Source organism: Neovison vison, chromosome 11 (assembly GCF_020171115.1).
Source record: "Neovison vison isolate M4711 chromosome 11, ASM_NN_V1, whole genome shotgun sequence".
NCBI lineage: Eukaryota > Metazoa > Chordata > Mammalia > Carnivora > Mustelidae > Neogale > Neogale vison.
The window spans coordinates 173875620-173900647 of NC_058101.1; the positions used below are offsets into that span (position 1 = coordinate 173875620).

Below are 25028 nucleotides of genomic sequence, written 5' to 3' on the forward strand. Positions count from 1 at the left end.
GGCAGGGCTGGTGGCAGGGTCCAGATTCCAGGCTGGGGTACTTTCCACAGCAGAGGAGCCCGGCCCACCTTTATCAACCCCCACCCCATGCCCCAAGTGGCCCAATGCCCCTCTCCCCAGCCCTTCTGTGCCTGGAGGGAACTGGTCCACCTGTTCCGTCCTTTCTTCTACCCTCTTGTGTCTCTAGGGGCAGATTTACTGCTGGAGATTCCAGAAGAAGCCCTTGGGCCTCCTCTGTGTGCATTTGTTTAGAACTGTAAATTCCTTTTTCCATGATAAGCTTACAGCCAGTTGATCCTGGGGGTCTCATTTAGGTCATAGACCAGGGCCTTCAAGGAAGATGATTGTAAAGGTTCCATCGAACTCCCAAATTCCTGTGATTTGATGACATCAGGATTGTGAATAATCAAGCTGGCCCTAAGCCAGGTCGCGCTGCGCTGCTTCCATCAGAAACTTCCTCCCCCTCTTTACAAAAACAGGCCCGCCCCGTTGGGCTCCCTCCTGGCCCTGTCCACTGGGCATCCTCCTGCTGCAGAGAAACCCGCCCACCCATGGCCACTGACCCCACCCCCTGCCTTGAAATTTAAAGCAGGCCAGAGCCGTGCAGGGAGATTGGAGCTGAGGTCCTGCAAGAGCCCAGGGCTGAAGAGAAAGCTGTCTCGGAGGGAGGGAAGGAAGGCAAGCAGGGGCGGTAAGTTGAATTCTGTGCCTCTCTGTCTGTCCATGCCCTCCTGCCTCTCTTAAAAATCTTTCTGGCAAACGGCGCCAATAGAAGAATGCCTTAATGAGGGACTGACTTTGTAATTCAGGCAAAAAGCGGATTAGCAAGAATCCGAGTCCCAAGGGAGCCTGCTTTTTGTAGCTGCATTTCATTGGGATGGGCTGAAGGCTTTTGAAGGGGTGAGGGTGTTCGGGGAAGAGAGAATAGGAGGGATTATTTCTTGGAGAAAAATCTCAGCAGAGTAAAGGAGAACGTACAAAGAATTAGAGACAAATGCTCTGAAGAGACAATGGGATCCCCTCATGAATAATGGGCAAAAAAAGTGCCATCAGCTGCCTTCGGGACTTGTGGCTAGCAGAGCCTGGAGGGTCCACGGTGTCTGGCTGCGGCCCCCCCCCCTCAGTGAGCCTGTTAAGAAGCCGAGGCTGGAATGGGGGAGTGAGGCACAGGACTCGCCTCAGAGCAGAATTAAGTAGGTGGAAAGTGTTGGGAAAGAGAAGGCCTCTGCTCTCCCTCCACACATCCCCAGCCTCCATCTCCACTGGTCAGTTTTGGCCCAATGTGCAAGTGTGCGGTCCTCTTTAAGGACTTTGCAATTATGGCGGGGGAGAATAAAATGAATGGTTTTGCTTCCTAAGGTGCTCTGCGCGATGCCTATCAGGGCTTTCCAGATTTTCGCTGTTATTATCTTTATTTTCTTAACCTCCCTGGGAGGGAGGGCGGGAGGGAGCCAGAGAAGTAGGAAAACACGCTGAGCTCCCAGGTAACTAGCGACAAACTCAAATGCAGAGAAGTGTGGAAATGATTTACCCGGTGGTCAAGTCGGATTAATAACGGTGATCTCTTGCAGAGGAAAAGTGTGTGTGTGTGTGTGCATTTGCAATTCCATGAAGGAATTCTGCAAATACAACTAGTAAGCAGAGTCCCTTGAAGGTGACTTCCTCAGCAGTTCCTGCCCATGGGCAAGAAGACACGTCCTGGGATGTAGACGCTGACTTGTCCAGAATCAATATATGACGGTCAGCTTGAGGGCTTCCTGTGAGAGCAGAGCGAGGCTCGGGAACCAGCAGGGATTTGTGAATGTTGAAATAGAAAGAGCCCCATGCCACCCATTACTTTATTCTACCTAAAGTGTTCTCAGAGATGCTGACCTCAAACCTGGATCTCATCAAGAGTAAAGGGTAGCTCCCCTCTGCCCAGTGGCTTAGTCTCTGTCCAGACTCCCCAGGACCAGCTCAGTTTATTTTGGGATGCCTCCTATTAGATACTCCTGGAGTCTGGGCTACTCTTCAGTGGCTTCCTCCTGCAGAGGGACAGCAGCCAGGGGGTAGCTGAGGGACAGTAGTGACTTGGGTTACAGTAGAACCATGCTCAGTACAGTTCAGACTATAGTAACCAGTGGCCCGGCCGTACTCAGTGACCATACCCATCTAACACTTTTGTAAATGACTGGCTGGGACCACAGAGCATCGGGGGAAACTTTCTGTCCAGGGGAGCCCTGGTACTAATCTGCAAACAGCACCTTTTCTGGTTAGGGGGTTTTATAGCAACGGAAGGGGCCCTTTGACTAAGATCATCGTTTAGAAGGAGCAGCATTTCCAAAGCTTCTAAAATGTGTACCGGTTCTTTTTGATCGGACAGGTAAGCGGGCAACATGGTTCCCAAGAATGGTGGTGAACTTAGCTCCAATCCAAACTCAAAGTCCATGCACTTCTTTGAAATACTGAGTGCCGGTGCTGAGGAAGAATTTAGGTGTTGACTTGGAATGTTCAATCTCACTTGATTATTTGGCACCATGTGTCTGCGGTTTTAGAGTAAAATGTCTACTTTCTGTGAGGGAATTTCAGCTCTGCTCTGATAAGGTGGCTACGAGGGACAATGAGCGGCCAGAATATTCTCTTCATTTATTCTTTGGGTCATTAGCTTTGCACCGAGAAAAATTCTGTATAGAGTTTCAGGCTATAAGCCAACCAGCTCAAAAAACTGGTAGTCTCAAATCAAACCAGATAAAAGAATGAGGACAATTTAGACTCATGGGAAGTCAGAGCCAGAAAAAATCTTAGCAATCCTTCGCTCTAGTCCAACCCCAGGTCCATCCACATGGTCTCCTAATACTGGCTTCGTTGTCTACTTACACATAAGAATAGCCTATTTTTTTGACGATCTTTTGTCCATTCTCCTCCTTGAGAAATTGACTTCTGGGGAAGAGGGTAGAGTGACAGACAAGGCTCTTGATCGCCTGAAAAGTAACATGAGTGCCAGAAGGGAAAATGAACAAGGTGTTAGCCACACAAGAGGCATTTCATAAACATTTTTAAAAGGGACGACTTGGGCAAGTTTGGGTGCCTATTACCATTATCCAGGAAATACCAACTAGCTGTTCTTCCTATAAACTTAATGCAATTGCATGTTCTTCGCAGCTACCCAGCACCGTCTGTGTCAACAGTCACAATCCTCAGGGTGACTCTTGGCTAGCGGGCCCATGCGCAGGTGAGCACAGCTTGCCTATGGGATGCTCTGACACAGGCATCAGCGGCTTGGAGAGGTTGTCTGGGGACTGATCTAGAAAACCTGATTCTACCTTGAGCTCTCTGAAGTAACCCACTTCAAGGTCAGGCTGAACCTAGACACTGGGATACCTTCATATGCCAAGCCTTTTCTGTTTATTACATGGTCACAGATAGTCCATTAATTTGCAACCAGACGTTAGGGAATCGACACCGAACTCAGGCCACAAAGGATCCTGTATCCTTAGAACTTTCGGGCTTTCCAAACCACACTTCCTCCTAGGAAAGCCCTCGAAGGGAGAGCCTGGGATGTGTGAATCGAATTCCTTTGTCCAGTGGAAGGTGTTTGCTGAAGAGTAAAGGGCTCTGGCTGCTGGCTGCTATTACCCAGACCACAAGGCTTTGTAAACGACTGATCGTTTACAAAATGACCAGTTTACAGCATTTATTGACCATTTACAGCAATGGTCACCTCTTGGCCCTCTCCTTGACCAGCTCCTCACCTCACCAAGAGGAAGTAGATCTCCTTCCTCCACGTTCTACTAAGACCCCTTCTTCCTCTGCATTTCCGCCTTCTACCCCTACCTCCCTGCATATACCGCAGCGTTGATCTCACTGTACTATGATGACCTAATTACCTGTCTGTCCCATGCCTAAGCTATGAGTTTTTGAGGACAGAGCATATATGTCCTTATACCATGGAGCCTGTGCATGGGCCGTGGTGGTGCTCTGTAAACATTTGACTGTGAATACATAAAGTTGTTAGAGCTTTGCCCATGAATCCAAGAAAGGAGGAAATTAGACTGAGCTGGGGCTTGAAGGAGAGGGGCTGGGGTCGCGGATCTGACAGATGTTGCCCAAGGAGGACACGCAAAGCGGCCCTAGAGCCCCTTCGAGAGAGAGAGCATTGCATGAACAGCTTGATGTCAGCTGAAGCCTCTGCAGGTAGGGGGACAGGACAGTCAGCGGGGAAGCTGAGCCCAGTAACCTGCTATGAGTAATCTAAAAGGGAAAGGCTGCCCGCTGGTCAGCTGGATTCCTGCTGGCTTTTCACATTTTGTCCTGTTCATAGAAAAGAGAAACTTGCTTTTGTTTGCCTCATCGGAGCAACAGCAAGTGTCTGCCCTCTGGGCTGCAGAGAGAAAGGGAAGTTTTTTTTCTTCTCTTTTTCTGGGAAGCTCCGATTTCCTTATTTTTCTAGCCTCCTGTCTCTGGTTTTTAAACATCCATGTGGTCTGCTTCAGATGGGCCTTATCAGTAGCAGCGACCTGATTTCCCAGCGGTCTCAGGCGCTAATTCCAGTTTCCTCGGAGAGTCCGGCATAATCCTGATGTAAATAGGTCCTGGAGAGGCAAATTAAAAAAAAGAAAGAAAGAAAACATTAAAAATGAGGTGAAAGACACCACCTCATATATCCAGAAAATAATGATTCCTGTTCATGTAGATGAAAGGCGCGAACTTTTAGATCAGTTGTGAAGAATCTGGTTGCGGGTTATCACAAGATGTCCACATGATCGAGGAAGGAGATTTGGGTATTAATGCTTGACCACAGTGGGGAACCCCGTAGATGTTAGCATCTTTCTGTCTTGGTAGCTTTCGGTTGTTTTTCCAGGGAGAAGCTGTTCATGTCGGTGCCCCTGTTATTGAAGGACGCTCGTGACTGCCAGTACAGTTGACCTTACCGTGCTCTGGCCATTGTGTTATAGGGCCTTTGCCTGCTTCTTCTCTAATTCAGCAAGGTGGGAGTGATTGGCCCATTAAAAAATCCAGGAAACCATACACAACCTGTGTGTCATGGTTGTGTCATGGAACTTGAATTTAAGACTATGCCCCTTGCACTGTAACATGCTGTCCTTCCCAAATAGCAACTCTGAGTGCATGAAAAACATAACGGTCTAGCATCGGGACGCAGGAAGGAGGGTTGGAAATAGTGTCGGTTCGAGTCTTGACACCACCTCTCACCACGTATCTCGCCTTAGGGCCAAGGTCCTGATGCTTTTTGGAAGTTTGATTCTCTCATTCATAAAAACAAGAGAATACTATTATTCTATTATATATTATAGAATACTATTCTATAGTATTACATATATTATATATATATTAAGGTTCTGTTGACTGCCTGGCGAGTGGTAGGTGCTCCAATGCCCGTGGAGCAAGGGGCATTAACCCACACACAGTTCTCGCAAACACACCATAACATTGCTTTCCCGTGAGCCCAGGAAAAATGTGTACGCATTCGGTAACAATACAAGGAAAGCTTTTGATCAGTTTTCTGACTCATGGGTGTCGAAATCTGGAGGTAAACTAAAGAATTACCAAAGGATTGTGTATTTCATTGCTTTGCAATGATGTTGACTTTAGGGAGTGGGAGGAACATGAGGAACTACCTTCATGCTTAAAATGAGACATTGTTTTAGATCAACCTCAGATTGAGGGGTTTGTTTAAATTCAGACTTGGGGATTAACATTTTATTGCACTAATTGCATTAGCATTTGTCAGCTAAACCTTGTTTTTTTTTCTTCTCCGGGTAAAAAGTTTATTAGGAAAGGGTTTCTTTTGTTTTTATCCTTAAAGGAGGCAGGATGGACTTCTGGTTTCCTAGACCCACAAAGAGCTCTCCCCTATTTCCTCCAAACAACCAGGATTACCTGGCAAACTATGGACAGCGAGTAGACGACAGAGCTCAGTGCCAAGATTTGGAGTAGCCTGGTCAGTTTCACATAACTCAAGTCACAAGTCATCTCCCCGCCTATGGTTTGAAGATGTTTTGGAGAGAATTCTGCCCTGAGTAACTCATGAGATGGGTGGGAGCTAGCAGAGGATTCTGTTCTATTCACCTCATTGGAATGGATCATATTAGATAAGAAACAGGCTCTTCCTCTCTTGTCCGTTATGAAAGCAGGCTCTTCAAGAAGAGAGAAAATAAACTTTGACACACAGAAAGTTAAGGATTGAGAAGTTAAGAATTGTTCACATGATGGCAGTTTTTGAAAATGGTTTTTATTCTGAGAGCACAGCCTCTATAAAAAGCGGGACCTGTGTAAATGAGACAGGGGCTACGAGGCTAGTGGCTCCCGTCCCGTGTTCCATCTGGAACCTGCAAAGGTGAGCTTTTGGGGGGGTGGGTCCCCGCATATGGGGGCAGGACTCCTCTTGCCCTTTCACCCCCTCTATTGTCCCAGTGAGATGCCTTTGCTACTCCAAGGAGTTCTTCCTTGGGCCATTTCTTTTCTAATTTGTTGGCATCCATTCTGGGCCATGGTGGTTGGGGGGGGGTGGAAGGAGGGTGTTGTTTGTTTTAAAGCTATGAGTCACTTTAAAGTATTGGTATTCTTGGAGACCGACTTTTTCTTACTCAGATTTCCAGAGAGAAACTTTGCAAAGCAGTAATAATCTGAGAATCTCATTTACTAAAGATTAAGCTAGCAAACCTTGCACACGGTGTAAAATTTGATCATAGTATCAACTTACTTTTGTCTTTCCCTTGCAATTTCCCTGCTCCTCTAGCTCACTCATATTTCTGTCTTCTTCCTGCTGACAAGAGTAAAAACAGTCCCTGAGTTCTATACCAGCAGGGGCAATTGCATTGTTTGTCCCTAGAACCACAAAACTTGGTCGAGTGACTGTATTTGCACAGTTCTTCTATTGCAGATCAATTTCATGCATGTGGTCATGTTTAAATAAAAGTACTAATGCACATTTTTTAAGTGTTTCACAGTTTATACCCATTATATCCTTTGTTCTCACAATAGCAGAAACCACAGTGTGTCAACCCTGGAGGAAACCTCAAGAGTCCATCCCACTTGATTTTGCATCCCTGGGAGCTGATTTTTTTTTTTTAAAGATTTTATTTATTTATTTGAGAGACAGAGATCACAAGCAGGCAGAGAGGCAGGCAGAGAGAGGAGAGAGCAGGCTCCCCACTGAGCAGAGAGCCCGATTCAGGGCTCGATCCCAGGACTCTGGGATCATGACCTGAGTCAAAGGCAGAGGCTTTAACCCACTGAGCCACCCAAGTGCCCCTGGGAGCTGATTTTTGTGCCTCAAAATATAGATACGTTTGGGAAGGGCAATGTATCAACTTTTACTGTCAATGTAACCTTATGTGAATGAACATACCAGTCCCTTTCTGGAAGGCAGATTTTTAAGGGGGAAGATGGAGAAGGTAGGAGAGTGGAGAGAAAAGGGCAATCAATGCAAAGGGACACGAGGGGCCCCTGGGTGGCTCAGTCAGTTAAGTGTCTGACTCCTGACTGCAGTTCAGGTCATTGTCTTAGTTCATTATCTCAGGGTCATGAGATTGAGCCCCTCTCTGGGCTCCATGGGGCGTTTGCTTAAGATCCTCTTCCTCTGCCCCTCCCTCATCACTACTCCCCCACCACTTGGGCACATGCTCTCTCTCAAATGAATAGATCTATTTAAAAAAAAGGGACATGTAAAGGCACTGAGGACAACAGTTCATCTACTTTCCCCCAGGATTTCTAGCTATCCTGCCGCTGTTCCAGCGGCCTCACCCAATGCAGACCCAACACCTATGAATGGGTGCCCATCAGGCAGCCTTGCCCCATGTTACCGCTGCCAAAATAAATACCGAGTTCTGGCTAGTGTGACCACTGACTTCTCAGCCACAAGGGCACACTTCCTTGGCTCTGGCAGAGTAACCCCCTCCCTGGTTACCAGTCCATTGTTCCTGTTTTTTCCCCTAGAATAGTCATCACTCATGGTTATTCAGAGGGACCAGGGAAGGAGTCACTGTATTGCTGTTGCCAGCAAGACCCAGCACAGCTTCCAGACAGAAGGTCAGAGAAGCTCTGGAAGCAGATGAGGCTTTCGCATGCAGACATGCAGACTGTGTCCCTCACCAGGATTTCTGCCCGTGTATCCTTGAAATCCAGGCCATGCTTAATTTGCCAGGCCCGTGTCCTGGGTTTTGTTTTTGCTTTTGTCTTTTTTTGTTTGTTTTGTTTTGTTTTAGTTTTAGTTTTTTTTTTTTTTTTTTGTTTTTTTTTTTTTTTTGCACAGTCTTTGTCCATTTGCCAAGCTCTGTGCCTGCTGAATTCCATCCACCAGAGAGGGCGTCTTTTGCAAATCTGCAGAAATCATCTTCACGTGCTAACATGGACCTGACAGGCCTGGGGCCCTGGGACCTTGGGGTCCCCAGGCCTTACGCCATTGCAGAATCCATTACTCTCCCAGGACAATGTCTTCAGTGATTCAGGGAGTCCAGTCTAACAAAAGTGAGGCCTCCTGGTGGTTTTCTTTCTCCCTACCTCCCACTCCATCCATTCATCCTTCCTTCTTTCTCTTACTTCCTTGCTTTTTTAGTTCTCTGACTCTGGGAAACTATGAAATAGGCAAAAGGAAGAGAACACGGAAAAACAACAACAACAACAACAACAACAAGTCGTCTTTGTATTTGTAAAATGAGCCCAGAAGGATTTCTCACACTTACTCCATACATCTCGCCCCCCACCCTCCTCACCACGAACACAGGGCACTCCAGCCTCTGGTGGCAGCCCCTGTTCACAGTGTAGAAGCCTGTCCTGGCGCTGGCTGGCCCCGTGGTCCCAGAGTCTGAGTCCCTGTTTCTGGTATTCACTTTGTTTTTTTGTCCAGGCACTGCCCCCAGACCTCTACACCCACCTCTTTAATGAAGGCAAAACAAGGACACATTTTGTTCCTCCCCTCTTCCTTCTCCCTTGTCTTTGGACAGCACTGCTTGTCTGCTGGTGGGATGACTCATTTCTTTGTCATCCTCTCACCCCATTCAGCCCGTCCAGATGCTCTCATTGCCTCTGTGCAACGAGATGGAGCTAGTGTCTTGTTTGAGATTATCACTGGATCAGCTCAAGGCCCAGCAAGGTCCCCCCAAAGTGGGGGAAGATAAGGACTGACAGAACAGAGACTGTCTCAGACACTGCCGGGAGCAGAAGGCAAAAATAGACTCCTTGGCCCCTTATGCCCCTGAGTTGTCAAGGGTTTTCCCATGATGCAGCTGTGTGGGAGCCACAATGGAAGTCATACTAAGTCATGCTCCGCCTCCCCATCTGGTCCCCCTCCCCCATTTGTCCAGGGAATGCAAATGTGTCAATACTGCACTTCTCACTTGGCCATTTTCCAACATCTAGAGTTATGTTCCAGTTAGAAGGACCCAGATGTCTTTTTTTTTTTTTAAAGACCCCAAATTCTTGAAATAATAAAACTGTGTCTTGGTGGGCATCCAGAGGAAAAAATGAAAATAACCCCCTGGGAAAGGGCTGGTTGGTTTGACAGGCAGTGCTAACGAGGGTTAAGTTCCTTGTTGATGCATGGCTCATGTACTCATTCATTGCTTCAGAATTTCTTCATAAAGCCAAGATAATAAAGGATGAGACAATCTATATGCGTCTGTGAAACAGGATTAACATCCGGAAGAAAGAGAGGGGATGCATTTAACAAGGTCCATTTTTAAAAGTTAATAAGAAATGGGATGAAGGGGTGCCTGGGGGGCTCAGTGGGTTAAGCCTCCTCCTTCGCCTCAGGTCATGATCTTGGGGTCCTGGGATCGAGCCCCACATCGGGCTCTCTGCTCAGTGGGGAGCCTTCTTCCCTATCTCTTTCTACCTACCTTTCTGCCTACTTGTGATCTCTCTCTCTCTGTCAAATAAATAAATAAAATCTTAAAAAAAATAAAAAAGAAAAGAAATGGGATAAAATTAAGAAGGGAAATTTCCTCTTTCTTTTTAAGAAAGAGGAAAGCCAGAGCAGGTCCCATGGCCAGGATCAGAAGATTCCACCAAGGGCTCTTGTTGCCCATGGGCTCAACTCCCTACTGTTCTCTTCTGAAACTCTGAGAAGCCGGTGCTCGCTTCGGCAGCACATATACTGAAACTCTGAGAAGCCGGTAGTAGTAAGCTTCCTTCTCCCAAGGAGAAAAGGCCCTCAAAGAGCACATCCTATGAGGAGGGTCCTTGGCCCTCCAAATTAGAACTAAGGCAGATTAGATCCTGCCTTCTTTCTGTTTCCCTGACCATGGAGGAGGGGGCAGGGGCGGACTTGGTTGGTGAGCCAGGCCTCTGAGCCTCGCCTGCATTTTCTCCTTGGAATCCTGTTGACCAGCAACCCCCCCTCCCGCTGCTCCCTCCCCTCATCCCTGTCCCGGCTCCCTTTGTCCTCCTCTGCCTGTCCCCAGCAGCCCCAGAAGAAGCACTGGGGCATAAAGAATCCTCCCCCCACCCCCCTTTTTTACCCTTGCTCTGAAGGGGGCCTGTGGCCAGTGAGGGAACGGACACTTCCAACAGGGAAGTTCTTTGCAAAGAAACAAAGGAGCCAGAGACAGACCCCGATGAAAGTCTTGGAAGCCTCTGATCTAACAGGGCCCTGAGGATCCTGGCGATGGGGGAGGGGTGGGACCGAAAGTTGTTGTGACTGAAGGGAAATGAGTCAAGGAAGAAATGCCTGATTTAATTCTTGTGGACAAAAGAGTGAGTGGGCCTGCCAGACCACAAAATAACACCCCGACCAACTAACCTAGTTTAAGCTGTGGAGGGCATGATCACTGGGGAAAGACACATGGAAACTGGGAATTTGGGGTCTAGGAGGATCTGAGTCTTATGACCAAAGGCCAGATGGCTCGGTTCCTTTCTGCCTATCTGTACTTTGCCGGGCCTGCCTGTAAAATAAGAGACAGACATTCCAAGGGAGCAGCGGAGAGGGCAAGAGCCAGAGCAGAAGAGCATTTCTTGTGCTGGGCAAGGAGTTCTAAGTGTGAGAACTGAGGTAATGGGGGTAGGTTGGCTCTGTGAGGTGCTGGCCGTAGAGTCTTCCTCAGCTTTAAAAAGGGAGGAGAGTTGGGGGCACCTGGGTAGCTCAATCGGTTCAGTATCCGACTCTTGATCTCAGCTCAGGTCTTGATCTCAGGATCACGAGTTCAAGCCCCATGTTGGGCTCCATGCTGGGTCCAGAGCTTACTTTACACTCAAACACACACACACACAAAAGGGAAGAGATTCTGACACATGGTTCCCCATGGATGAACCCTGAGAACGGTATGCGAAGTGAAATGAGCCAGTCACAAAAGGACCCGTAGTCTATGATTCCACCCAGATGAGGAAGCGAGCGAGTTGTCATAAAGACAGAAAGTATCGTACTTTCTGGTGGTTGCCAGGGGAATGGGGGTTATTGTTTATTGGGCACAGAGTTTCAGTTTGGGAGGATAATAACGTTCTGCAGAGGGACGGTGGTGATGGTTGCCTAACAGTGTGAACACACTTAATGCCACTGACCTGTGCACATAACAGTGGTTAAGATGGTCCATTTTATGTATCTTACCACAGTAAGTACTATATATACAATTGAAAACATCTTCCAGACACCTGTGGCATTTCCTGCCATGGGAGTTGAGGCTGGAGGGACTGGCCATGATCGAGTCGTAGGTTCTCGACCTTTGCCACACTCCTTGATCTCTCGATCCCACTATGAAGTTTTTTTCCCCCCACTTCTTCTTCCAGAATTTAAGGTTCACTCTGAAGGAACCATAAATACAATGAAGAGAGAGCTGGTGTGCATTCTGCTGCTTTTTGGAGCAGCCCTCTCCTTGTCCAGCCAGGTAAGAGGTCTGTGCCTCGAGCCCGCCATGTACCCTCGTTGGACTCAGGAGCCCCCCGGGGGTTATGTCTGAGTGCAGGGGTGCAGCAGAATTCAGTAGGTATGGATCCTCTCTGTCTAGGATGCTCAGGATTCAGGGTCCGTAGGCAGCTCTTCGGACTAGGGTAAATAGTCCACGGCCACGAACTGCCTTCTTTGGAGCTGTTTTTAAAGAGTGTGTTTGCAGTCATCCATAAGACATCTTTAAAAAGGTGGTGCAGCAGCCATGAAGCTGGAAAGCCGCCCTATGCTGTTCACTATCCACTTGGGATGGAAAGTATACCCTGGACACACTCTCTAAAAATGCCCAGCAAGCAGGGGCATCACGGAGGGCACAATGAGTAACACCCACAGAGTGAGAGTTTAGAGGAGATAGTTGGGGATGGCGACATGGTGGGGAGGGAGGTGGCCTACCACTCCACTAACCACTTGCGGCTACAGTTAAATGCAATTAAAGATTCAGTTCAGTCGCACTAGCCCCATTTCAAGTGCTTAGTCGCCGCATGCGACGAATTAGAAAAGAAGGCAAGAAGTGGACATTGCACCTGGGGCCAGCTATACCTGAGGCGGAATCTTTGGCCTGGTGGCATCTGATTGGCGGGGGTGTGAGTGGTCTCTGGGTCAACCACGTTTAATCCTAAAACGCCCAGCATGTGCTGATCCTTTTTCCATCCCTGGTTGCTTTGCAGGAAATCCACACCCGATTCAGAAGAGGAGCCAGATCTTACAGAGGTGAGGTGAAAGGGGAGGTAGAAGGGGGAGTCTGTGGAAGCGGGAGCCAAAATCAGGGCTTAGGAGTTCAGGGTGTTGTAGGCTCTGTCGGGGTTTATCTTCCACCACGCCCAGCTTACTTGAGCTGCGTGAAGGTGAAATTTTGCAGGGTGATTCTGTGAAGATGTCTGTGTCACCCCCATCCCTTACTCATTCACTTAGTTAACGAAGGCCCGGTTCTGAGAGGACAGGAACAGACGTGCCCTCAAGGAGTCAGGCTGTTAGGGAGTCACAGAGCTGGCAGGGTTGGGGGGAGGGGCTGCCAGCTCAGTGGCCCGAAGCCCTGTTACACAGGTGAGAAGACAGAGCCAGAGATTGAATGATGGGCCCGAAGGCCACACCGTGGCCAGGATGCAGCTGCGCAGGTCCTCTGGTTTCCTTTTCTGGGCTGGGAGCTCCATCCTGCTGGCATCTTTGTTAACTGCCATCTCTGTGCATGCCTGCTTCCGGTTGGTAAAACCAGAGTAATGAGCCTGGGTTACCTCACACAAGTTGCACAGGTGTGGAAAGACTTTTCACTCTAAAGTTGACTCTAGAAACCTGAGGAACATCCCCCATGAGCACTAGGTAAGATTCCAAAAATAGAACATGCTCGCAGCCAGATTGTCTAGACTCTGGTTGGAAGAAATCTGGGCCCAGCTTCAAGTCTAAAGCTACCAACGTGGGGCCCTCTTCTCTCGTCCTTCATGACCTAGTTCCTTTGGGTCTGGAAGGCTTTGCAACACCTCTTTTAAAGTGGAAGTTTCCCCAGAGTGAAGTATGCTGTAATTTTTTTTTTTTTTTTTAAAGAAAAAGTGAGATAGAGCACAGACACACACATAGGAGTGGTGAGGTGGGGCAGAGGGAGAGAATGAGAGAGAATCTTCAGCAGGCTCCATGCCCAGTGCAACATAGGGTTTGAACCAAGACCCTGACATCATGACCTGAGCCAAAACCAGGAGTAAGACGCTTAACCGACTGAGCCGCCCTGGTGCCCGAACACTATACTCCATGCCTTCGTTGTTAGATAGCACAGCATTTCCAACAAGGGTATCCTGGCCCCAGCAGACCCCCAAAAGAAACAATAATATTATTTACAATGAGCATGTGTCACTGCTTTAGTTAATGAAAAGTTGAAGATTTCCTAAGTTGGCAGTCTGCTTTGCAAACAGAGAGAGACGAAGAGGCCAGGAATATCAATGCGAGGACTCAGACCGTTTTCATTACGTCACAAATACTAGTGAGAGCAGCACATTCCCTCCACACACTATGATGTCAATTTTCTTTTGGGCTAGCAATGCATCATTTGTGTGGTAATACTCAAATGGGTCAAAAACTCTGGTAGCCAATTATATACATGTACATATTTCTGATGAAAGAAAATGAAAAATTAGGGGCACCTGGATGGCTCAGTCAGTTGGGCATCTGCCTTTGGCTCAGGTCATGATTCTTGGGTCCTGGGATTGAGCCCCACATTGTGCTCCCTGCTGAGCAGAGAGCTTTTGCTGCTCCTCTCCACTCATGCTCTTCCTCTCTCTCTCTCTCTCTCTCTCTCTCTCTCTCTCTCTCGCTGATAAATAAATAAATAAAATATTCTTTAAAAATATAAAATAAAATGAAAAATTAAACTATCACTTAGTAAATGCATTTTGATAGGTAAATTCTTCCAAGATGAGGGTCCGTCCAAGGAAGAACGACAAACATAGTCTTTGGCAGTCGCCAAACATAGTCTGTGTGTTATCTTCCGGCTGGGATGACATGGGTTGTATGACTAGTGGTTGAGGAACTTTCTCAATAGGACCTGGGGTGGGGCGGTGGCAGCGTTTGGGCAGCTGTGCCGTCAAGAGGCCACCTGTCTCTCATTCCAGTAAGCTGCAGAGATGAGAAGACGCAGACACTCTACCTGCAGAACGAGTCATGGCTGCGCCCGGGCCTTCGGGGCAACCGCGTGGAGTACTGTCGCTGCGTGGGTGGCCGCCCACACTGCCACTCTGTGCCCGTCCGAAGTACGTAAGCGCTCGCAGCCCAAGCTTGGAGCTCCAGCTCTCCCACTGCCCCCCCACCACCACCACTGCGCATGCGTGCAGAACTTCAGCCATTGGTTCCCCACGGGCTCTGCCTTAGGCCCATGCGAAGGCACTGAGCCAACAAGTGAGACTGTGACCCGGGGCCCATGCCTTCTCCAGCCTGGCCTCAGCTTCCTCATCTATCCAATGGGGACAATGGGTGTAACTGCTTCACGGTTTGCAGAGAGGATGAAATGAGCTCCTTTTATAAACTGCCGAGAATAGTGCCCGACACGTGGAGCTCATTCCTATTATCCTTGGAACTGCTTTTTAAGGTGACCAGGGGCTTCCTTGTTTTGTCCCTGACAGGTTGCAGCGAACCCAGGTGCTTCAATGGCGGGGTATGCCGGCAGGCTCTCTACTTCTCAGATTTTGTCTGTCAGTGTCCTGAAGGGTTTATGGGGAAGCGCTGCGAAATAGGTGAGTGGTAGGTGGGCGGTGCGGGAAGAGGGACAAAATCCCAAGTCTTCCCAGAAAGGAGAGGCAGTGTGTGGTGATGTGGGGAGGAGGGAGGTGGTGGGGGGGCGGGGGGAGGGCAGGGAAGGATCCTGCAAGGGTTGGTTAGGAAACCAGAGTGTTGGGCCCAGTGGGCGGAGCCTTGGGAGCCAAGCTGGAGTCTGTCTGGTGGACCCGGCCAGCCCCGTGTACCACCCGTGCCCCAAAAGCTTCAGCAGCAAACCTGCCTCGCTGGTTTGGGGTGACAACAGAGCAGACGTGAAACCCCTTTGGAAAACTAAATGACAGAAGGGGGAACTCACATGGGAGGCATCATGTGTCCTGCTTTCAATCAGATGCCAGTGCCACCTGCTACAAGGACCAGGGTATCACCTATAGGGGCACATGGAGCACAGCAGAAAGCGGGGCCGAGTGTGTCAACTGGAATAGCAGCGTGCTGGCCTCGAAGCCGTACACTGGGAGGAGGCCCAACGCCGTCCAGCTGGGACTTGGCAATCACAATTACTGCAGGTGAGAGGGCCGCCTACGCTCCTGAGCTCGCTCCCCTCCCTGGGGAGGAGCTGCTGCATCCCGAAGCGACCTGGGGCCCATCCGCCACGGCTCTCCAGAGGAACAGAACCAATACACTCCCTACCAATATGGTGATTCATAGCAAGGGGTTGGCTCGCTGCGGGGGCTGGCATGTCTGAAATCTGTGGGCAGGCCAGCAGGCTGCAAACTCAGACGGGCTTCTCTGTTGCAGTCTGGAGGCCGAACTTCCACCCCAGCTTTCGCTCCTAAGGCCTTCCACAGATTGGAGGAGGCGACCCACATGATGGGGGTTAATCTCCTTCACTTCAACAGATTGCTGATATTAGCCACAGCTACAGAATCTCTTCAACACAGCACCTAGATTAATGTTCAATTAGATAAATGGGCATTTAGAGCCAAGTTAATCCATGAAACCAGATCATCCCAGGCCAGCCCTTGTCAACACGGTTTCTGTGCACAAGTCCTTAACCCATCCTTAGTCTCCAGATGGAGACAGTAGCCAAGTCCTACTTCCACCCAACCTGATCCAACTCTCCCGGGTACAACTGAAAGTGCACGGACCTTTTCCCCGGAAGAGGATGCAGAGTCCTTGGGTCTGAGAGGGAGGCTTCACTTTTCCCCTCCCATGGCCTTCCTTGGCTGCTTTTTCAGAAACCCCGACCGTGACTCGAGGCCCTGGTGCTATGTCTTCAAGGCAGGGAAGTACAGCAGTGAGTTCTGCAGCACACCAGCCTGCCCCAAGGGTAAGTGCGGCCTCCCCTTCCCCCCCAACCCCAGCGTCCTGGAAGTAGAGTCTCAGAGGATAAAACAACCGTGTTTCTACAGCTGAGGAGACAAAGGAGTAGGCTGCTGGCTCATCATTTTCATTGCAGAGGGAAGTCGGGAGATGTAGGTCTTCACCCAGGCCTGGCCTCTAATTAGCTAGTTGAACTTGAGCTGGTTTCTTTGCCTCTGACCCTCCATTTCCTCAGGTACAGAGAAGAAGGGGGCCCGGATTGGTGGTTTCTAGGCCTTTTGAGGGGGAATGGAGATTCTCCCCTTCATGACTGAGGGGCGTATTTTCCATTGCTCTCTCTCTTTTTAAGATGTTTAATATAAGAAGATTTTCCAAATTTAAAAATACTAAATTATAAAAAAGCACTATGCATTCTGTGGTGCTTTTACAAATAATGATATTGCAATAGTATAAAACACGTGTTTTAAAGTTCTAAATATTCATACACAATAATAATGTGCCTTCTGCCTACAGATAAGTCTGACATGTCTGTGAATTTGAGGACCCTTTACAGTAATTCTAAAGCATCTTCTCCCCTCCAAGGATCAGTAAATTGCGACTCACTGGTCTAGGTAGCCTTAAAGATCATGTTCATTATGTCGTTTAGAGTGGTACACTCTGCCAGTTTCAAGTGGGGAGAAAGGAGGGTAAAATGGGTCAAATAGGCAGCATCTGTAGGTCCATATGCTCTTCCTGCTCAAGGCCAACAAACCCTTCAGAGCACTGGCAGACAAAATCTGAGAAACTGGGGTCTGCTGACATGTCACTCCATTGAAGAGCTCCAGTTCACCACAACCTGTCAAGTATAAACAAGGAAACTCGCAATTACCTTCAAAGCAGCTCCAGCAATAATCACTACCAGTTGGGCATAGACCCTTCCTACCCAACATGAACAAACCCTCAAGGATCTCTCAACACAGCAATCTAGGAAGCCACATCCAACTGATGAAAGCTGGTCCACCAACCAAAAGCCATTTATCACCCCTATGTAAAAGGGCCAGGAGGAGGAGGAACGAGGAGAGGTGGGATGGTTATCTCCTCCCTCCTATGGGCAGGCTGGCTGCCTTCATCCTGTCAGGCCTGCCGCCCCTCTCAGGACCAGCTGCAAACCCTGACTTACCTGCTGTAGCATTTAATTGCTTTTGTTTCAGTTTGAGATTTCTTTTGTTCCAGAAAAAAATGAGGACTGCTACTTTGGAAAGGGGTTAGCATACCGTGGCACATACAGCCTCACTGCGTCTGGTACCTCCTGCCTCTCCTGGAATTCTGTAGCCCTAGCAGGCAAGGTCTACACAGCGTGGAAGAGCAATTCTCAGGCGCTGGGCCTGGGCAACCACAATTACTGCCGGTATGCAGCAAAGCATCCGTGGGGTTCATGTCTGGGCAGAAGGCAGGACTGGGGCATGGGATGGGAGAAGATTTCATACCTCAAGTTATAGGAAAGACCCAGTGGGTGGGAAGGAACCAGGGATATGATCTAGTCACACTCATTCACTCGCCAGCATGACATCTTTTTTTTTTTTTTTAAATATTTTATTTATTTGTTTGACAGAGATCACAAGTAGGCAGAGAGGCAGGCAGAGAGAGGAGGAAGCAGGCTCCCTGCTAAGCAAAGAGCCCGATGCGGGGCTTGATCCCAGGACCCCGAGACCATGACCTGAGCCCAAGGCAGAGGCTTTAGCCCACTGAGCCACCCAGGCGCCCCATAACATCTTTTATCTGCTCGGTTCTTATATGGTGCCTTTCTCCCAGTGAATCATAAGAGTGTCCTCACACATAGCTTACAGTTCCTTCCAACATCCCTGTCAGAGGAGAATGTTGTGATAGAAAATGTGATAGAAAAACAAAACTAAAGTTGTTTTCCTCTGGTGAGATCTCTGACAGAGCCAAGTTCGGAAGTCAGGCCCCCCTTTCCAGCTCATTGTTTGGCTATTGGTTTACTGAGCCTCCTTCCTCTCTCACATAACTTGTGATGTGAATGAAAACCTTGAACTCTCTTATCCTCTAGGAACCCAGATGGGGATGCCAAGCCTTGGTGTCATGTGCTGAAGGACCGCAAGGTGACGTGGGAATACTGCGACGTCCCCCAGTGCTGTAAGGACTGGCCCTTGGCCACCTGCCACTGCCCAGCCCCCCTCTTGACCATTACCTCTGTCACTTCCTATGTCCTCACAGCTGTCTGCTTCAGACTGTGTCACTCCCAGATTTTCAGGAAGGCTTTGGTGGGGAGGGGCTTTCCATGACTGAAGCAACGCTCTGGGCAGGTGTTCATTCCCCATGCACGAGGGTGACACAAAGGGGCAAAGCGAAGGAGAAGAACTTTCCAGTTTCTCTTAGAATTCATTAGGCTCTGAACTTCTCTCTCAGGATGCCTTTATTAATGGTTGGTGATGAGGTCGTGGTGAGCATGGAGGAGGAGAGCTCACATTGATGGCTGCCTCCATAACAAAGTGCTCTGGTAGCATTCTCCCGACAAGTGGTCAGAGGTGGTCTTCCTCTCTTTAGTTTCCAGATGAGGAAACCAGCTCCCAATCATGTGGCTGCCGAAGCTCACTGGGCTCCAGGTGGCAGGGCCCGTGTCTGTCTGTTCCCATGTCTTCTGACCCCACAGCTTGTACTTCTGCTGTGAACTCTTCCAGCTTTTCTCACAGAGCCTGTTTCACACAGGGGAACTGGGTGGGTGGAGGGAGAGGAAGACTCAGAGGAAATTCAAGCTGGCACATTTTGCTAAAAAACCTTAGTTTAGAAGTTGTCTGAGAATAGATTATTATGACTCCATTCCTGTGAACACACATTTAGCCCGAATGTTGCTCAAGGAACGTATTACATAACTGGGCGGGTAAGTCGCAAACTACCAGCGGACTCACAGCGAAGGTCATGCCTGGAGAGTCCCCCGTGAGCAGCATCAGTAAGCTCGCTCGGAGCCTGGTGGGCTGGGAGTGTTAAGAAAGCTGCATGAGGAGGTAGGATCTCATCTAGGCCCTGACGGAGGGGCAAGGTGGGGGTAGATGGAAGAGAAATGGGGCAGGCATTCTCCAGGAGGGAGCCACAGGACCACATTATTAATGAAGCCAGGAGGTGGGTACGGGGGAAAACGGGCTAAGGAAGCATAGCAGAAAGATCCCACGGGGAGTCAGACAAATCTGGGTTCTAATCCGGAGGCTGTTGTGAGCTTGAGCAAAAATTTCCCAGCCTCTCAGGGTTCCAAGAGAAGAAACCGGGATAGGTGCTCAAGGAACTCACCTGAGGACTGTAGGTCTGATCTCCTTTCTCTGTCCTTTCCTCTCCCAGCCACCTGTGGTCTGAGACAGTACAAGCAGCCGCAGTTCCGCATCAAAGGAGGGCTCTACACAGACATCACCTCTCATCCGTGGCAGGCCGCCATCTTTGTCAAGAACAGGAGGTCACCGGGAGAGAGGTTTTTCTGTGGCGGAATACTGATCAGTTCCTGCTGGGTCCTGTCTGCTGCCCACTGCTTCCAGGAGAGGTAGGGACTTCCGAAAACCCAGTAGGTCTCCCTAGACTTTGAGGCCTTGAAACTGGGGCCCGTTAGAAGCAGCCCCCCAGCAAGCAGCGCATCCTAAGGCTGTTTCTCCATTAGGTACAATCCCCACCACCTCAGGGTGGTTTTGGGCAGGACATACCGCGAGGTCCCCGGAGAAGAGGAGCAGAAATTTGAGGTTGAGAAATACATCATTCATGAGGAATTTGATGATGACACTTACAACAATGATATTGGTGAGACGTCCTATTGTCCCTGCTCCAGACGACATGACAGCCACCCTGCCCCACCATGGGTGTCCCCACCTCTGCCTCCCATACCCTCGCCCTCTCCGTCTTCCTCCCTTCCTATCAGACGGAGCGTTCCACGAGGCTTATTCTCTTCCCGATCTCCTTCCAGTCCTTCTAAAACTGCAGTCGGACTCGCTACACTGTGCCCAGGAGAGCGACGCTGTCCGCGCCGTGTGTCTGCCTGAGGCCACCCTGCAGCTGCCCGACTGGACAGAGTGCGAGCTGTCTGGCTACGGCAAGCACGAGGCATGTAAGTGGAAGGAAGTCTCGGCTCCGTCCTGTCTGTCTGCAGGGCAGAGGGCCATGCAAATATTGAGAGGAAGAAGTCACGAGAATGTTCTAGCCCTGGCCCAGGCACTGGTGCTGTGTAAATGTAGGCATGTTCCCCGCAGACCAAGAAGCCACCGTCTGCCTTCCCCACCTCACGGGGTCACTATGCAGGTCAAGAAAGGAGTGAATACTACAAGTGCTTGGAAGGGCTTAAGATGGCAGGAAAGTTCCGATGAGAAGGGGAGGCTGGTGATTAGGGTGTGGGGCTCTTGGGACTCTCCGGTCCTGTAGGTCTGAGTCCACACCCTAGATTTGCACCTGGTAGCGGTGGGAGCCAGGACGTGGGTTTTCCTGTTACAGGGCTCCGAGCCTCGGCCCCCTCACTGGGAATATGGGGGTAGAATCACCTAGTGCCTTAGAGTATGAGAATTCAATGACAGTAGGTTAAGCCAGTGGTTTTCAGCCAGGGTCTTTGCCCCCCAGAACATAATGGCCCTGCCTGGAGGCATTTTTGATTGTTACGACTGAGGAAGGAGGTTTATACTAACATTTAGAGTTGAAGCAAAGGGCGCTGCAGAATACTTGCAATGCACAGCCCTCCTCAAAAAAATGATCTGGCCCCAAATGTCAATAGCACTGCTCCTGAGAAACCATGAGCGAAATAAACTCTATAAAATATCTAGGTTGGGGGATGCCTGGGTGGCTCGGTCAGTCAAGCGGCTGCCTGGGGCTCAGGTCATGATCCTAGGGTCCTGGGATCAAGCCCCGCATCAGGCTTCCTTCTTGGTGGTGAGCCTGCTTCTCCCTCTGCCTGCTGCTTCCCCTGCTTCCACATACACTCTGTCTCTGACAAATAAATAAATAAAATCTTTTTTTTTTTTAACATTTTATTCATTTATTTGAGAGAGATCACAAGGAGGCATAGAGGCAGGCAGTGAGAGAGAAGCAGGCTCCCTGCTGAGCAGAGAGCCTGATATGGGGCTCGAACCCAGGACCCCAAGATCATGACCTGAGCTAAAGGCAGAGTCTTAACCCACTGAGCCACCCAGGCACCCAACAAATAAAAATCTTTTTATAAAAAGTAAAATATTTGGTGGGCGCCTGGGTGGCTTAGTGGGTTAAGCTGCTGCCTTCGGCTCAGGTCATGATCTCAGGGTCCTGGGATCGAGTCCCGCATCGGGCTCTCTGCTCAGCAGGGAGCCTGCTTCCCTCTCTCTCTCTCTCTCTGACAGCCTCTCTCTCCGTCTACTTGTGATCTCTCTCTGTCAAATAAATAAATAGAATCTTTAAAAAAAAAAAAGTAAAATATTTGGTTTTGTCAGTCAAAGCAGTATTGATAACATTTCCTAGGCTTCAGCCCCATCCATCTGAAAGCTGGATCCAAACTAGCCATTATTAGAATAGTTGGCTTCCTCCTTCTGAAAGGTTTATAAGTAACTTTCCCTAGGACTGTAAGATATTTTCCCTTCTCTGTTTCAGCTTCTCCTTTCTATTCTGAGCGGCTGAAGGAGGCTCATGTCAGGCTGTACCCATCTCGCCGCTGCACTTCACAGCATCTGTTTAACAAAACCATCACCAACAACATGCTGTGCGCTGGAGACACACGGAGTGGTGGGAACCAGGCAAACCTGCACGATGCCTGCCAGGTAGATGCAGGGGTCTTGCCTCAATCGGGGCAGAGTGAGAGTGGGAAAGGGGAAGAGTGGCTCTTGGCCTACAGGTTCCAAGCAAGGAAAAAGAGCCAGAACGGTTGAGTTCTTCTTGGTGAGGCACTGGAGATTCTAGATGAGGGCTTCAAAGAAATAACACCATCAGAGTGAGATCAAAGTTACCCAAACCTAAGAAATCTAAATTGCAGGAAATTTCCCCAGTGTTTACCCCGGAAACTCCACCTGATTCAGGGTTTCCTGTAAGCCCAGGCAATTGATCGACTATTGAAGTGATGGGTAAAGCCACATAAATGAGGTGATGCTTGACTTCTGGAGGCTGGAGAGTTGGAGTCTGCCATGTAGGGGTGGGGGAGGAGGAGCTGCTGCTCACCCACAAGTACGACCCAGATGAGTTGTGAGACAGAAGTTTCAAAAACTCAAACCAGCCCTAAGAGGAGGCTTGTCGCCTGGGAAAGCAAACTATTTCAGGCTGTGTTGGCATTCTTCTCAGAGTTGGTACTTTGGTTTTGTGATAACCAGACACCCGTAAGGGACACACCAGCCTGTGGGATTAGGACCTAGATATAACCAAGGCACCATTATCGATGAGCCATTTCAAGCCTACAGTGTGCCAGGCTCTCCATCGAGGGGCTGGGGTTAGAGGGGGAAAAAAAGAAGGAAGCAGGGCTCTTGCACTGCAGACTTTGTGGGCTTTGTTCTTATAAGGTAAATTGCATCAGCATTTTCCCCAGTTCCTTGACAACCTTTGTCTCTTTTCGGATGGTTTCTTTAGAAACCTCAGCTGTACCCCTAGCTCAACAGTCATAAAAAGGTTGTATGCAAAGTGAAACCTTGATCTGCAAGCTTCAAGTCAAAAACAAAAAACAAGAAGTGATTTTGATTCAATAAGACAATAACAGCCAACCGTGACTAAGAGTTTTGCAAAATGTCATGCTTTCTCCCAATTAATTCCCAGAACGACTTCTTACAGTAGAGAGTAGGATCCCGATCTTCAAGATAAGAATACCAGAAGCACAGTTAGCCTGAGGCCACACAACTACTGGGTGGTAGAGTTAAAAGAAGGAGCGTTATGGCCTGAAAGGCTGAGCAATTATCTCAATTCTAGTTTGCAATGCAGATACAGCCTAATCGTGGACAGGATCTAGACAGTAGGAGAAGGAAAGGATAAGTGAATTGGGGGAAATCTGAGGGGGAGACGAAGCATGAGAGACTGGATTCTGAGAAACAAACTGAGGGTTTTGGAGGGGAGGAGGGGAGGGGGTTAGGTTAGCCTGGTGGTGGGTATTAAGGAGGGCACGAATTGCGTGGAGCACTGGGTGCGGTGCATAAACAGTGAATCTTGGAACACTGAAAATTTTTTTAAAAATCTTAAATTTTTTTGGAAAAAAAAGATCATTGATAAAAATTTCCCTCTCTGAACTAAATACTTTGAAGAAGATGACATTAGCACTACAAATATTAACCCTAACTTCCCCTCAATGAATCTGCATTTTTGGCAAACAACTAACCCGTTCTCTCTACTGCAGGGGGACTCAGGCGGCCCCTTGGTGTGTATGAAGGACAACCGCATGACTTTGGTTGGCATCATCAGTTGGGGCATTGGCTGCGGGCAGAAAGACGTTCCTGGCATATATACCAAGGTTACGAATTACCTAGACTGGATTCAAAACAATATGCGACCGTGACCAAGGACATCCAGTTCCCTGAAATCACAGGGAGACCCTGCTTCCTCTACTTCAGAAGACACACCCAGGCGAAGTGCTTCTATACAGAGCTGAGCCATCACACAGTACAAGCAGGTGGCGGGGCAGGGGGAACCCAGAGGAGAGGGAGAAGATAGGTTTTCATAGGTACTTCCCATTTTAGAAGTTTTCGGGGGTTAAGATCTGATTTCAGAAGATAGTTTGGCAGCTGAGAAGACAGATAAACGCCAACCCCTCCAGGAATACCATCATCTAAGGCAGAAGAGAGGGAGAAGAGAAGCCCAGCCTCCTAATCTGTCACCACGAGAAGCTTTGGAAATGGGACCACAAAGATAAAAGCATGTCTCAATAGTAAAAAAGTAACGAGATCCTTCAGGAAGGAAGGATTGCATTAGAAATGGAATGTCTATTTATAGTGACAAGGAAGCCCAATGGGGCCTCCTAATAAGGGATGGGCTGGCTGGCCAGATCGTGTTCCTCAACACCACCTTTTAAATCAAGTATTTGGCTTTTCCCTTTCTCCACTTTACAGATCTTGGAAGGAAATCTTTTTGTGTATAGTGTAAATCTTTTTTTCTATATAAACTTTATAATAAAACAGACTTGTATCATTTTAGTAACTGATAAACTAGGCTTTAGTATATTTATATCAACCCATTTTAGTTTTTATTTTGTTGCCACGCCCCTGTATTATACTGTGCGGAAATAATAAATTCAGATTATTTTTCACATATTTTCCCCAATCTGAGTGGGATAATTTTGTTATACTTCTGCAGAATCTTACAGGTCTTTTATTCTTGGTACTCACTGTCACATTTTAAAAAATCATCTCAAATATTTCCTTTCATTCATTGGACATATACAGAATACTTGCTGTATACAAGGCAACGTGCTAGGTGCTGGGGACAGTAAAAAGGGGGAGGAAAGCAGTTCTCAGTTTGACAGGAAAATAAGGTACTTAAAGAAATACCCAGGTACAACACAGATGGGTCATGAAAACTGGGTTTCAGTTGCAGGAAGTATGAGGGAATCTTAAGGAAAAACAGAGTTAGATAGGGCTTTCAAAAACTGTGCGAGCTTTGGACTCGTGGGGAGGTATGGGCAAGGCATCCTTGAGATCAGGAATGTTACTGCATAGAAATAGAAAGATACAGAGAGCAA

At 48.6% G+C, this 25028-nt stretch overlaps 1 protein-coding gene across 1 annotated transcript; it reads left to right on the plus strand.

Moving 5' to 3' along the window:
- Positions 1–597: 597 nt before the first annotated feature.
- On the plus strand, positions 598–24610 carry PLAT (plasminogen activator, tissue type). Its single transcript, XM_044225307.1, has 14 exons — positions 598–691; positions 11719–11816; positions 12544–12586; positions 14473–14610; positions 14980–15090; positions 15462–15636; positions 16309–16400; positions 17606–17780; positions 18441–18526; positions 19724–19919; positions 20034–20170; positions 20334–20474; positions 21974–22140; positions 23691–24610. The coding sequence occupies exons 2-14, from the start codon at positions 11754–11756 to the stop codon at positions 23847–23849; spliced, it is 1683 nt and encodes a 560-aa protein (XP_044081242.1). The 5' UTR covers positions 598–691; positions 11719–11753; the 3' UTR covers positions 23850–24610.
- Positions 24611–25028: the final 418 nt, after the last annotated feature.

Coding starts and splice junctions, on each gene's coding strand:
- PLAT (XM_044225307.1), top strand. CDS start 11,754: ATGAAGAGAGAGCTGGTGTGCATTCTGCTGCTTTTTGGAGCAGCCCTC. Junction 20,171..20,333: donor CACTTACAACAATGATATTG/GTGAGACGTCCT, acceptor ATCTCCTTCCAG/TCCTTCTAAAACTGCAGTCG. Junction 20,475..21,973: donor CTACGGCAAGCACGAGGCAT/GTAAGTGGAAGG, acceptor TCTCTGTTTCAG/CTTCTCCTTTCTATTCTGAG.